General features: G+C 41.3%; 1 protein-coding gene across 5 annotated transcripts in view; it reads right to left on the reverse strand.

The window, feature by feature from the left end:
- The window catches only part of GAK (cyclin G associated kinase), a 78,347-nt gene that overhangs the window by 58,493 nt on the left and 3,892 nt on the right, over positions 1-15,962 (reverse strand). For 2 of the 5 annotated variants that reach the window (XM_083818115.1, XM_083818116.1), the window contains exons 2-5: positions 6,365-6,426; positions 5,381-5,440; positions 3,233-3,347; positions 2,671-2,813 (exon numbers count right to left, since the gene is read on the reverse strand). In XM_083818115.1, the coding sequence (XP_083674241.1) occupies positions 2,671-2,813; positions 3,233-3,347; positions 5,381-5,440; positions 6,365-6,426 (380 nt within the window). Of the gene's footprint in view, positions 1-88; positions 520-711; positions 2,233-2,670; positions 2,814-3,232; positions 3,348-5,380; positions 5,441-6,364; positions 6,427-15,962 lie in introns of those variants that run through there. The other 3 variants (XM_083818118.1, XM_083818119.1, XM_083818117.1) reach the window with 3 other exon arrangements.

Genomic DNA, 15,962 nt, shown 5'->3' on the forward strand with positions numbered 1-15,962 from the left:
TGCTTTCATTCATAGAACTGAACATGGTTAGCTCAACTGCAGTGGAGTGGAGGTTAGGACTGCTGTAGATACAAAATACAAAAGTTACCAGCAGAGAAACAGGCTGCTGGTGGACAGCCAGAATGATGCAGCCATGACCACACAAGTAGACAGAAGCCAACTGTTTGAGGAACATGTGCTACCTGAACAGTTCATCTTCATCCCTTCCCTTTCTTAGTGCCTGAAAATCCAGCCTTCCTGTACTGCTAAGTGAAACTGGGAGGAAACTTAAAGGGAAGAGTAAATACTGGGCAGAAGTATCACGTGGTTACGTCCACAAAACAGCTAAGATACAAGTCATGAAAAGGGACTAATGTGCCTTTTAACTTTTCCAACATTATGCTACCACATTCCAGACAGACAGATCTATCTTCCCTTTCCTTTTGACACTACCGTATCTCTGGATGTCATTCTCCAAAACTTCAGTTTTCAGAACATCCCCCTGACCTCCCTTAGACATGTCCTTATTCCACCATAAAATTAATGTTGACTATTCTGTAAAGAAGACAGACAGCTGTTTAAGTATCAGTCTCAATAAGCAAATTGAATTCCTTTGCTGGATAACCTTTGCTCACCTCTACATACAATGAAAATGGGAGGCAAGGACAAGGAGTAATCACTTTAAACTTAAAGAAGGTAGATTTAGACTAGATATTAAGAAGAAATCTTTACTGTGAGGGTGGTGAAGAGAAGGCACACACGACACGGACTCCTGATGGCTCTTGAACAGCAGAACCTTTATTGCCATTTTTCACCACTATATATACTTTCCCCCTAGCCTCACACGCTGTCCACGCACCCGAATCTGTCTTACAGTTGGTTAGAGACCCTCAGACACACGCCTTGAGCCAGCCAGCAATTGGCCACTGCCCAAAGCTCATCTTTAACACTGTAGCCAATTTACTTTATCTCGTCCTTGCTCAAGTTTTTGGTTCTACCGCTGTTTTCCTCATTATCTCTAACTCAGGGACATGTGAAACAGCGCGAAGCCACCTGCGAATTCCTTTCCCACAAAACAGCACAAAGCTCCCTGCGAATTCTTCTCCCACAGTGAAGCAGCGGAACTGGTTGCCCAGAGAAGGTGTGGATGCCTCATCCCTGGGGGTGTTCAAGGCTAGGTTGGATGGGGCCCTGGGCAACCTGATCTAGTGGGTGGCATCCCTGACTATGGTTGGAAATGAAGATACCCCAGAGCAGGGTGATTTTTAAGGTTCCTTCCAACAAAAAACGTTCTATGATTCAATATCAAATCAAGTTTGAACACTACAAATGGTTACAGTAACACTGGAGAAAAATCAAGATTTGGTGAACATGTTGTGCTGCATACTCTGCTGAAGGTTGATAATAACTAAAAATGTTTCAGCTGATTATTCAGACTGTCTCTAATAGGCTCCATGACCTGTGTTATGCAAGCCAGCTGTGTCCTGCAAGCCAAATCCTGTAAAGATCAAATTTAGACGATTAAAATATCACACAAGAACTGAATGTTTACCAATCACTTTAACTGCTTGAACTTTCACAATTCAGTAACTAGCTGGGTTCTTCCAGTGCTGTATACACACATTTTAAGTGCAAACTTTGTCCAAAGGGATTCATAATGTGTTACACTGAAAAGCACGAGAAGGAAACCACAGGAAGACAGAAACAGCCACCACTATATGAAGTTGATCTTTAAGCTATACTGCAGAAACTCCATGAATCCTACTATTTTCAGTCAAAATAGTTTAGACAATCTTTTTGGACTGCAGCCTATTACACCTCTCCCCAAAAACCACACTACCATCTCAGATCTCATTTGAAGGTAGACTCAAAACTTTTAACTTTTTTTTTTAATGCCACACTGCAGGCCTGCTTTCCAGGAAGTGTAGCACAGTTAAGTGATCCCCATTTGACACTTGATTGTAGTAAGGTCCCTGCCTATTGCAGCACGACTGTCATTTCATCTTGTTTTACAGCCTCTAAAATGAAACCAAGTTTCTGCCTCTTTCCTTATTTTATCTCTGACAGGAATTTCTCTTGACAAGAAAAAAAGCAGACCTAATTACAGCATTGGCTCAGCTATAACACACTGAAGACCTTGTATGGAACTGGCTATGTAAGACATTATGTATTTATTGGTAAATAGTTTTCCATCCCTTTTTGAGAGAAGAGATGAGTCTTTTTTTTACAAGCTTTTCTAGTGACCAGTGCATAGAGATTTCTGCCAAGATTGCAAGACCTTATTCTAGAAAGTATCACCAAAAAAGTTGCATCCCAGCTTGTTTAAAATCTCTTCTTTGCTATGACCTAGAAGCCTGTTTGTCAGTACTGAGAAAACCTCCTTGCCAAAACTACAATTTGTAAGTCATAACTCTGGTTAATTTATTAAAAACAAAACTTTCAAACTGACTTAACCAGCAAAAGATGTTATATGACTTTTTGTAACCTACCTGAACTAGCTAACAGAAAAACATTAACAGCACAAATATAAGGAAAAAATGCTGCTTGAAAAGATGCAAGTATTTCAGTGATGACCTTCATTAACACCCAGTAATCTTGGCAAGGCAACACATGCAAGCCCTGTGCTCATGACTATCCATTGTAATTGAGCAACAGCCTTAAGAGCAAGTCAGCCTTTACACTGTAACAGACCTTTAAATCTCTGTGGATTATAGGAGGCTTCTGTTTATGCATATGCTGCACAGCTCTGCAGGTTTGATAAAAGATCTTCAAAACTGTATCACAGGAGATGGGTCCTTTGGGTTCTACCTTCTTTAAGAATTCCACCAGCTGTCCTGTAGAAAGTCAGATAAATTCACATAAGCACACACAGAACAACATAAAGTCTGAAAGCTTGTCACGAATAGATGGTCATCAAGGAAGGTCTACAGTTTTGAGCTATATTAGATAGATATTCTAGAAACGGCAAATCCACACAGACTGCAGTGCCAAGGGAAATGGCACTCCTGGGAAACATTCCTGCTGTTCCTTTCTGGACTAGTCTCAAATACAAAGAACTTTGTGACTACCTCATATTTAAGAAGACGTCAATCCATCTCAAAGAACATAACACAACTCTCATAAAAGAGGGACCCGAACTCTAGCTCTAATGAGCTATGCTATATTTAGGAGGTTTTCAGAATTAAGCTGTGAAGCAACCTGTGCAAAACAGCTGTCAGAAACAATGTCCAGTGCTTAGAGAAGAAATGTTTACCTTTACACAACTCTGTAAGCAGAAGAAACTCTCCCTGTCCTGTGTCTGATTCTTCTTTTCCTATAGATGCAGCAGAGCAGAACTGGACAATGTTGGGATGACCTGAAAGTTTTTTCTGGAGGTAATGTGTTCAAGGAAGAATACTACCAAATTTATCAATATTAATGTATACAGCAGTTCACAGACATCTTCTGAATGCTAGCTCAAAATCACAGAAGGCATTACTGCTGCACTTAAGATACTCAGCAGAACAAGTAAATCCCTGTCTCAGCTGCAAAAACAGACTTCAAGGCTGAAGGTAACATAGCAAAACATAGCTGAAGGTAACATAGCAGAAGTAAAAACATCCTTGTGATTAAGGCTCCAAGGACTTTGTAACAGCCTTAGATACTCCTTCTCTTTTGATAGTGACTACAAAGCATTAACAGAAGTGTCAGGGACACGTTTTAATAATCTGCTGCTTCTCTAGCCAGCTTATCAAGAACAGGCTATTGTATTAACACCTGCCTCTACAAAGCAAGTATTAAGTCCACAATGTTTAATTTTCACAGAATCACAGAATCGTCTAGGTTGGAAGAGACCTCCAAGATCACCTAGTCCAACCTCTGACCTAACACTAACAAGTCCTCCACTAAACCATATCACTAAGTTAAATTTTAATTTTAAAATTAAATTTAAATTTTAAGTCAGTACAATAAAGTTCAAAGTAAATAAAAGTTCTAAACAACTGGGGAGCTTACCTTCTTATGAGTAATAACTCATACTAAAACCCTTCTCATTTTTCACATACAGTTCAAAAATTCAAGGTATCATTTTTGAACTATGTGAATAGGAGAAAAACAAAAGTGATCTCAATTCCTTCTAGTGGAGATTTACATTGCACTACACCTATTTGTGCTGTTCCTTATGTGCATCACCCTAGCCAAACACTGAGAATCATGAGACAAACACAAATGATTTACAAGATGCATCCACCAAGTCTGAAAAGAAAAAAAAAAGCAAAGACAACCTAAGAACAAAGGTGTAAAACAAAAAGGGCAAGTTAAATCCACCAATTTAGTATGAATCAAAAGTGCTTTTTTTTTTTTTTTTTTAACATGTGCACCTCTTCAGAGCCTTTTGCTAACTACTGTGAGAAGTAGTTTCATTATGTAGTTGTATCTCAGGAAGTTAGCAACAGTTAAGTGAGCTGTGAAAAAAACATGCAAAGAATAATCACTTACTCCTGGCAAGATGTAGTCAGGGTAGCTAGAAATTGCGTAGTGTTATGGTATTCAGCTCTTTGCAAGTGCATTTTTTTCAGCAAACTGTGTCCACTTTACATTTTTGACAAACATTTCAGCAGTCATACAAAGAAATATCTCAGTAGCTTAACTTAAGATCAGTGATTTTGCATGGTAACTCAAAATGCAACTGAAAATAGTAGCCAAAAACCAGCAGCATGCCACAGCTACTCACTGACTCTTGAAACAAAGTAAGGGTATTAGAGATGCTGGGGTATCAAGTCTTCTAAAGCCAAAGACTGAGAACATTACCTGGACTGAGAAATAAAACATGACAGATTATATTATACCCTACCACCTGACACCATTGGAGGTGAAAAGGACAAATACACTGATGGTTCTGCTCCTTGTTTCTGCTCCATGGATTCTACTGAAATTCCTTCCTCGAAATTCACTATTACTTCTTAAAGCCAGGTGCACCTGATGCAGAAATTAAGATATGTTGACAGTAAAAGCAAGATTCTGAGTAGTCAAAAAGGCAGTAAATTCAGTGCATGTGAGGAAGTATCACTAAGATTTAAATATCGTCTTAAAGGTCAAAAGCTCTCTTCATGGTGGTCAGAGGACGACAAGAATGCCCAAATAAGAATTTCATTACTTGGTAGACAGTGGACATGGCGAAGTCTACGCCACCTACTAAAATTATCTCTGCACATTAAATTCCTGCAATTTGAGGAACTGAGCTTGTTGGAATGTCAGTGCCAGAATCATGTCAAACCAGGAACTCAGATCTTCCTCAAATGTCAGTCCTCTTAACCAGCATAAGGCATGAAAGGAGACAAATCTGTAGACCAGTCAATTTCTCAGAAATGTTTCACACCAAGCAATTAAATCAAAACATTTAAATACATTCAGAAAAGGATACCATGAAACAAACTTCCTGAATGATGGCTTTATTCTTTTCTTCCTCATTAGACAACAACCTCTGTCAGAAAAAAAATATATTTGAGAAGACACCACTATTAAAAGTTACAGAAAAACAACAAAACTGCAGAAGTACAGTAATGGTTCACTTTTTTTTAAACTTATATTTAAATGAGGCTACTTCTACATGACATTTTGAATGTCATGACCACATACTACAGTAACAAAGCATGCTACTAAAGCATGCTTTATGGTCACAAGCTTTGTTATTTGTAGGATGTGGTATGGAAAAAAAACAGAGCATGTCATTTTCAGTTGTGTAATGCCACCTTACTGCTCCCAACTCTTGTACTACTACCCTTTTCCCCTTCCTCCCCAAGACAGAGATCTCCTTTCTGATATAGCCACAGAACATCCCTACTTCAAAAATGAAGTCATTTTGTAGGAAACACAAGTGACAACCGTGATTTTTTTCCAGCAACGTTATGACAGAGTAAATGATTTCATTTTATTGTCCACCCCACAATACTTGTTTGTTAGCTGACGAATTATTATTTTAAGCCTTCAGAACATGAGAATCCAGAGGAGCATCTCTGAAAAGTGCACCGCTGAATGGGTGAAAGTATGGAATATTTTAAACATTTTTATTTTAATATGAAAATGTTCCAGGTTCTTTATATCCATGCAACAAAACCTCAGGGCAGGGTCATGAACTTCTACGTAAGGCACAAATAAAATAAAATAAGGCACACAGCACTAGTACCTAATACAGCAACATCTATTTTTGTTATTTAAGTATAAAATGCAGGGTCCTAAAACTAATGACAGTTCTAAACATGGCTATAGTGCAGTGCAAATACCACTGTATCATTCTGGATTTCTCCAAATGCCTTGTTCAGTGGAGTATATCAAGAAATAGTTATCATGCTAAAGTGTTAGGGAAAGATGGACATTGCAAACCTGTAGTTAAATAAATTCATTTTACCTTTAAAGCATATTCTTTGCCACTTCCAAGATCCTGAGCTTCATAGACAAAAGCAAAACCACCTGCAAGAGAAAGACACTTTAAGTCAGTTTAAATTTTCAGCATTCAGATAAACCAATCTTTAAATTCATGCATTAGCTTTGTTAGAATAAAGAAGCTTTACTGAATGTAAGTATACGTATTTTCTGGTCCCAATAGTATATGCAAGCTACATACAAAAGCTGATATATTCGTGACAGTACTTGCTTTCTTTTGCACGTCTGTTGCCCCACCAGCTTTGTAACTGTTCTGCGTTTTGTTAGTCTGCACATGCAGATTTTTTTTTGAAATGCAAGCACATATAAAACCAACATTTGCTACAGCCTATATACTGAATGATTTTAATTAAACTAGTCTTGTTTGCTTATTTATTTGCTTTTACTATTAGCCTTGCCATTAAAAAAAAAAAAAACTAACCAAGGGAGTTTAAAATTTTAAACACAAATCTCTTTGTATGTTTAGGATAACTACCACACTTTAGGGTACATATTAAAAGCCCAAAGCATTTTCAAGCACTGAAGCACACATTTCCTCTACCACAAAGTATGATGTTGTCACTAATCTGAAATTTAATCATAACTTACACTATTTTTATTTCTTCTATGAATACCTTCCCTGTGGTTACATCAACAGTATGGTTGCACATTTGCTCCCCACCTACTGCAGCAAATGCCTGGTGGACTAACAGCCAAGCACGGTAAGTGACAAACTTGAGCTGAGTTGCCTTTCTACACCACTAGTATAAATTCTATTCTCATTCAGCTACATAGTGATGTCCTCTCTAGAAGTAATTTGGAAAATAAGCACAGATGTCAGTGACCTAGAAAATTTGACTGGTCAAAAGGTCTAAGAGAACAGGATACGGAATAAAAATGTCAGGCAAGAAACAAGCTGCCAAGGCACTTTTTAAAAGATGCATGATCCAAATCACTAGTTATACTAGCGCCTTGTACCTCTTCTCTGTGGGTGAGGAACATTAACATGAGGCTGAAGCGAACACTTACGTGTCTCATGCAATTCAATGAGATTCAAGGCTTTTCAAGAAGTACCCTCGAAAATGTCACATGGCAATCAGCCATCACATGTTCTCACTTTTTAAACTCCACAACTCCCAAATGTTACCACCAACATATCCTGTTACTGTGCCATAAGCATTAACAGCAAGATCTGAATGAATGACAGGCTCCCTGATACTGAGTTCTTTTACAGTATAATTTTATACAGAAACAACAAACCAAAACCCGGTAGCAAGGAGAACAAGATAAAGAGTAACTGCAACACTAAAGAAGAGTCAAAGTATCAATGGTATCAAAGAGGACAGACAGCACTCTCTGCTAGAGTACTTCAGTCCTCCTCTACAGGCCCCCGCCTGCTCTGTGTTTAGACATTAACTTTGATTCTTTTTCTAAAAGCAGGTTTGGTGCTTTCCACATGCCCTCAGCACAAGTGTTCTGGTTGGCATCTCTCGATCACACACCTGAATTTGGGATGCTGACGGGGCAGGAGCTGGAGACAGAATGAAGTGCACGCCACCATCTTGGAGTACTACCTGAAGATGTTTTGGCTCCTTTCTGAATGAGAACATAGGCAACAAAACCAGAGTTCTTGACAACGCTGATCAGCTACGACTACTGCTTACAGATTTCATAGCACTAGTGAAACAAGCAAGGTAATCCATGGGCTATCCCTGGACTGGGAAGCCGTAGCCCATGACTGGTATTTCCAACCAGTTCCCTGATCACAGCAAGAGGTACGACCCAGGGTTCAGAGCCCACCGTTGCAGTCAGTAGGCCATGTACACCAGGCACCGTGCTGCAGTGGTACTGCCTCCACATCTCTCTTCTACACAGGCCCCACAGGCTTTCCACGCAGGGAAAGTACTGCTGGACCTACAGAAGGAAGTCGTTGCATGCGCGTAAATTTTGGCACTAGTACCAAGAACAGAAAATCAGGCATTAGCAAAAGCTTTAGAAAATGAAGTAGAATATTCTAAGATGTAAATGGAAAATGTTACCTGCAGGTTTAACGTAAATAAATGATGGCAGAATTGTGATACCATATTAAATGGAACGGTAATTGTAGAACATAATAAAGCATGCTGGGGAGCTCAAGTAGTATAAGAGTTTTTAAATAGAAAATGGATAAGGCCTAATTTGTATACCATTGTGAGACAGGTATAAAAGTAATCAAGCTCCAAACAGTGGCAAATTATTTTTTCGAACTCCCAAGAAAAGGGGGGTATCAGTATTCACCGGTATTAACTGACACCTTTTCCGGATGGCCAGAAGCCCTTCCCTGTCGCACCAATCAAGCTAAAGAGACAGTAAAATGGTTATTGCAGGAAATCATTCCGAGGTTTGGGGTGCCGTTAGCAATATCCTCGGACAGGGGACCGCACTTTGTTGCATCTGTGGTTAAAGATGTTAAGCCGGCTATTAGGAATTTCTTGGAATTTACATACTGCATGGAGACCCCAATCTAGTGGGCAGGTAGAAAGGATGAACCAAACACTAAATGGACAGATCAGTAAAATCTGCCAGGAAGCCAAAATACAATGGCCACAAGCTTTGCCTATAGCCTTATTGAGAATAAGGATAAAGCCAAGGAGTGGAACGTCAGTACGCCCATATGAGATTATGTATGGAAAGCCTTATGAGACCTCAGAACCAAATCCTAATATGCACATAACAGGGAACCAGGATGTTTATAATTATGTATTGTCTCTTGGCAAAACTTTAGCTCAACTTCAAAGTGTTTTGGTGTGGAACCGACCGTTGTCACAGGAAAATCCTGTCTTCGCATGCATCTCGATAAATATCTCCTGGTTTTATTCTAAAAGCCCTGCAAACTGCACATTTTAAAAATACAGACTTTAGTTTACAAAGCTGGGGGCTTCTGACAGCACAAATTTCTACTACAGAAAGTTACTGCACAGTTTTGTGGACGGCACTCAAGTGCCGAATGGTGACAGTGGCACCCCAGGTGACTGAACAGTTATTTTGCATGCTCAGCTGCACTGGGTACACTGGCAAGGGTTCTCTGCTGAAATGGGGTAAGTCCAAATGTATTTCAAGCACACACCTTGCTAATACCACCACAAACCCCTGTGTCCACACATCTACACAGACACACTCCAAAATACAGCTTATGCTTCATCCAAAAGCATCAAATGATGCCTTAGGAATTGCACAGGTGAAAGAAACAATACATCAGAATTAACTCAAATCAAACAGTAAACTGAAAGAAGCAACTTGATTTAAATATTGATAGCTTGAGGGTATACAAATAGTTTAAAGGAAACACTTTTATTTCAGTGATTGTACCAAAAAAGATCAAGTACAGCAATGCTAAATACATTAAGTACATTGCAATTTTCAGAACCCCAAACAAAAGCCAGTCAGCTGGTATTATGCTTGGCTAAATTCTCTTCGTTGTACCCATTTTATAAATAAAGTACCTTTCACTGCTGCAGGGCTTAATCTGATCCTTTACCGCTACATGCCTGTCAAACACCAATTTTAATTCTCTCACTCTGTCATTTCATTCAGTTTCACCTGAACACTGTTCAGTTCCATACAATATTATCTATCCACTACTACTGCAGTAGTACTGCTGATACTAATTTTAAGTCTATAGATTTTCTGGGAAACAAAAAGTCCGGTGAGAAGTTGTGAAGCTACTTGTTTACTTGGTCCAGCCACCTACTATTGATAAAAGCAATTATTTTCAAAAAAGACAAAACGTGTCCTACTGCTTCATTATTAAAAGCAGTTTTATTTAGAATTTGATACTAGCTTCCTTGTATAGCTAGCCTGTTCAAGCAGTTTAAACATACCCTGAATAGAAAAGGCTTCACTGGCAAAACTTCTTTGCCATGACCAACACAGTAAGTAATATAATTTGCAAAAATAAAAAAAGCACCTTTATCTGCGTGGTGCTTTTATCCTGACCTGCTGGGCAGCAGAACTTTCCTACAACTGCTTTCTCTCTCCCTCCTCAAAAGGAAAGGGGAAGAAAATACGATGCAAAGGGCTCAGAGGTTGAGATAAGGATGGGGAGATCACTCAACAACTATTGTCACGGGCAAACCAGACTCAGCATGGGGAGGTTAATATGATTTATTGACTATCACTAGCAGACTAGAACAGTGAGAACTAAAAGCTAACCAAAAAACACCTTCCCTCCATCCAACCTCCTCCACCTCCTCCCATGGGAATGGGGGCTGCGGTCAGTCCCCGACGCTTTGTCTCCGCTGCTGTCTCCGCCGCTCCCTCTCGGTCCCTCCCTGCCCCTGCTCCCCGTGGGGTCCCTCCCACGGGATGCCGTCCTTCCCGAACTGAGCCTGCGGGGGCTGCCCGCAGGCAGCAGCTCTTCAAGACCTGCTCCCACATGGCTCCGTACCACGGGGTCCATCCATCCCCCAGGAGCAAACTGCTCCAGCACGGGTCCCCCACGGGTGGGCGGCAGCTCCCCCCAGACCCCTTGCTCCTGCAGGGCTCCTGTCCACGGGCTGCAGCTCCGGCCCGGGGCCTGCTCCTGCGGGGGCTCTCCATGGGCCGCAGCCTCCTCCAGGCCACATCCACCTGCTCCACCGGGGGCTCCTCCACGGGGGGGCTGCAGCGTGGAGATCTGCTCCGTGTGGGACCCATGGGCTGCAGGGGGACAGCCTGCTCCACCAGGGGCCTCTCCCTGCACAGGCCGCAGGGGAACTGCTGCTGCCTGCCTGGAGCACCTCCTGCCCTCCTGCTGCACTTGTTGGTAATAGAAGATGAAATATACGTTTATCCAATTAATATTGCTTAATGTGTGTTACATTTGCGATGTACTGTGCCTGGGCTGCACTTGGAAGATACAAAATATATGTGCAAAGATAGCATGAGAGAATGCACCAATACGTGATGAGGAGTAAGGAGGAGGACTAAATGAATGCCGAACTTGCAAGACATCTAGATAACTGGGGCCCCTCGGACCCCGGGAACTGGCTCAAACCAACCTTACGGTTTGGACTGAGACCAAGGGCTCAGAGAGCATGTGCAAGAAGAAAAGGTAAAAAGTTCAACTCTGATAAAGACATCTTACTTCATCCTGACAACCACCCGGACGACCACCAGGGAGTGATACACAAGCTCAGAAGGACTGATAAGATAATTAGCATACAAAGCAGGGCTAGGCGGAGCTAGGAAATGAATATGCATAGATGTGTTGTAAAACTTAATGCATATGTAATATTTTAGGAGATAAAAGAGAACTGAGTGAACAAATCGGACCAAGTTAGATTTGGGCAGGCATGCCGCTAACTTCCGGCACCTAATAAAGCACCTTCATATAATCACTTTGTGGATTGTGTGTCTTCGTGAATGCTAACACACTCAACTGGGGGCTGCAGGGCTGCTTCTTTCACATTTCTGACTCCTCTCTCCCAGCTGCTGTTGCACAGCAGGTTTTTCCCCCTTCCTTAACTCTGCTCTCCCAGGGGCCCACCCAGGGTCGCTCCCTGGCTCAGCTCAGGCCAGCAGCAGGTCCCTTTGGAGCCGTCTGGAGCTGGCTCTGCTCTGACACGGGGCAGCTGCTGGGCTCTGCTCACAGAGGCCACCCCTGCAGCCCCTGCTACCAAACGCTTGCCACAAAAAACAAATAGATTCCACCCCTTGTCTCTATGAAAAGCATATTTAAGAGTGATCACAATACACTCTTACTTCACAATCAATCTTCATGAAGTTCACATACAACAAAAAGAAATCCCCACACCAAAATAAACGTAATACCGTCACAACACCAACAAAGTGGACAATTTACAAACACTCCACCCCTTGTCCTTTCACCACAGTACTGCAACACATTCCTCACAATTATTACTTAAGTTCTTCTCAACTATTACATTAATAAACAACATCCAGTCCGTGTTTTGCCCGTTACTTCTCTCAATTATCATCCTTATCTCAAACTCCTGGAGCCGCAGATTTGGAGCCTTTTTGAGCACTGAAAAGGACTGTGGTGGTTTTACCCTGCTGAGCAGCTGAACTCCACCACAACCACTCCCTCATTCCCCCTGCTCAAAAAAAAGGGGGAGAAAATAGGGTGGGAAGGGCTCAAGGGTTGAGACAAGGACAGGGAGAACACTCACCACTGATCTTCATGGGGCAAACAACACAACCCATTTAACTATATCCACAACAAGGTTTTCACTGTCAATCATCTTAGTCAAAGACCACGTCTCTACACTAACATACCTGTATATGCAAACACCTCCACTGCAGACCAACTGATGCAAACAAGGAAATGAAAGTTAAGAATAGAAGGACTACTTCAGTTTCTTTCCTAGGGGTGCAGAAAGTAGTTTTATTTTGTGTGGTTTCACTCGTCATTTCCACCCCTGCAAATACATGTAGATATTTTTTTTTAAGCCAGTTTTCTGAGCCTTTTCATATCAGCAAAATAATTTTAGGATTTCTCCATACAGGTTACCTGTGTGTATGTATATATACACACACACACATCCAAGCTCTTGCCCCAAGGAACAAAATTTACAGTCTTGAAGCATTTCATAGTCCCGTTTCTAGAATGCAGCCAAAACTTCCAAAAGTTCTCAGATCATTTTGTCACAGAAACCATGACAGAACAAAACTGGTTGTCTTCATCTTCTGTAGGCACAAACTTAGTTGTAAGAGGTACACTACACAAAGCACTACGCCAACTTGTGAAAACAGAGTAGCCAAGTACAGCAGCCAGTTCTGGAACCAGCTTGCTCCATGCACGACGACCAGAGCACAAAGCTTACCAGCCTCACCTCCCCAGTCCATATTATCACCACCTTTTGACTTGCTTTGCCTTGGGAACTAGCCTTACCTCACTTGTGTTAGTAGTTAGCACTCTGTACCCATCCTTACACCACCACAGCCCAAGTGCAATGCTGCTGCCAGTTTTTCCATCGTCCTCTTATAGAGCTGAGAAGACCCTTTCATTTCCAACAGAGATCTGCCTTCTCCTCCATGTTAAACCTTGGCACCTCATAATACCAATTAAGTTCACTGCACTACAAACCTACGTGGACATAAAACTGTTCTTTTTGATCAGGTTTTTGTATTTCCTACCCTCACTGATCTTCAGAGAAACCATTTCAGTGAAATGACTGCTCCACTACTTGGTGGCTAGGGCAGCATGAAATCTGAAGGGATATCAACCACAGCACAAAACTGCGTGCTGCTGTAATGCCTTGTTTCTTTACACACTTAACTAGTCATGAGAAAGAGATGACGTGAATAACTTCCTGTTTTTAATTACTTGGTATGACTTGTCCGCTCCCCTCCCAAATACTGACCAAATTTCTTTCTACCTCTGTTTTGGGTTGCTCGTATTTTGATTATAGCTCAATTGAAACACCCTAATTGCAGCGTGGACTACATGCTACACTGCACCCTACCTTAAAGTGGGCAGATGCTTTTCTGAAGGAGTACAAGCAACACCCTTGATCAAAAAGGAAGAGATACTGTGTTATTGTTGCCAAGCACTGATAAGCATTTTTCCTTCAAGTCCAGTCATAAATTTGTGTTAACTGCAAAGTCCTAATAACATGAAGAAGCAACCCCAGAGATGAAGTATGCTGAAAGATCTGGAGTTTTTCCCCAGAGCCTTGAGAACTGGAGAAGTAGAACACCTTGAAACACTCATTGCTCCCCTGCAAGTATGAACTGTTATACCTAAGAAACAGAAGCTTTGAACAACAAACAGTATTGCTCTGCTTCATGCTAGGAAATCCTCTCTACACCTGCAGTAAAGGGAGCATGAACCAGAAAGCTACTAGGTCAGGCTGCTTTGGCTCTTCCTTAGCAAGTCTGACTTTGTTTCCTGCTTCTGAGAAGCCTGCCTCACACAGTTTGTAAAACTGCCAGTTCATCCTTTACTTCACAGCTGTTGCAACTTCCCTTTGACGTGATGTGAGCTCTCCTCTCTTCATAGTGAATCCATCCACCTGCCGGCAAATCAAACTAACTATATCCCCCTGAAACAGACTAAGTGTTCATTATGACTCTGCTGGCCAGAGGTTTATGAATTATACCTGTCCAGCATTTAATTACATCACCACCCCTCTTCACTCAGAGGGTGGTGAGGCACCGGCACAGGTTGCCCAGAGAAGCTGTGGATGCCCCATCCCTGGAGGTGTTCAAGGCCAGGTTAGATGAGGCCCTGAGCAACCTGCTCTAGCGGGTAGCATCCCTGCCTATGGCAGGGGGGTTGGAACTGTGGGATCTTTAATGTCCCTTCCAACCTGAGACATTCTATGATTCACCGTACTGTGAATCCAGGAGTTGCAGAGACCATAAAACCATACCTATAAACTTGGCGAACTATAATTCTGCCTGTTTACTTTCAAAATATTAGTTGCATAAACTCAAAGATCAAAGCAGATTTTTTCACAGTGCTTTAACAAAAGATACAAGTTCTATTTTGTCACAATACTGTTTCGAACAAGTCACATACATGACTTCAGCTCTTGACAGCTCGTTGAACTCAGAAGAAATTAAGGCCTCTAGTCTGTACTGCTACTTTTTTCATTAAGGAATGGTTCTTTCTTCATAGTGATTTTTTTAAACTCAGATCAAAATCTCAGTGATGCAGAACTTGTGTCACCACGGTTCTGTTCCATGGTCTTATTCTTCTGCCCATGCTTGCTGCTCACAGAAAGCTTAATAAATCAGTAGACATAAATGGTTGCTAAATGCACGCTACAGAACTTGCTTGTTCCCTGCTCCTCACAGAACTGCATATGTTTTTTATTCTCAGTTGTTCACTCTCTCGTGTAAAACAAGCAAGAAAAACATTTTAAAAGTTGTTAAGTGTACAATGAGGAAACAGAAGTACTTTTCCCTTAAATCCAGATAAAATTTAAAAAACACAAATGAGATATTTCAGGGAATTTCCTTCCACACAACTCATCAGTCATGATTTTCCTTGGCTTTTTCCAGCACATGGGAAATCTACCACCACGACGTGAAACTTCATTCCAGCGACAGCACAGTTGGACAAGCATATCACAGGGGAAATCTTATTTACAAAATGCCACGGCGTTGAGAGGAAAATTCTGTGTGAAAAAGAATAAGGACTAGTATTAATACTAACCCATATCAAAAAGCCTTAAAGACTTGAGCGTGCAGGAAGTCACATTCCTGACCTCCACTGGAGGAAAAAAAAATTGCACATCTTCTCTCAAAGAGTTTCTAATCTGAGGGACAAGTATTAGTAAAACTTAACGTCTTTGCCTTCTCATCACAGCATCTGGAAGAAAAATAAGGCTAAACAGACATTTAGTCTTAGTGTGTTATAAACTTGTAATTTATCTGAAGTGTTGGAGAAGTTCCGTTGCTTTCTCTAGTACCTCTGTGCAGCGTGAAAAGCAGTTTTCTGCAGCTTCTCTCAGCTACCCCATACATGGATCAGTACTACAGAGTCTGTGCATTTCATGAAGAGGAGCCAGGCACCCCTCAGCCTGAACAGTGAACTCTCTGTCTTCACTGACTGTTCATTAGTGGATATAAAATCCCCAATTCTTAGGCAAGAGAAC

The sequence above is a fragment of the Anser anser genome (assembly GCF_964211835.1).
Source record: "Anser anser genome assembly, chromosome: Z".
Lineage (NCBI taxonomy): Eukaryota > Metazoa > Chordata > Aves > Anseriformes > Anatidae > Anser > Anser anser.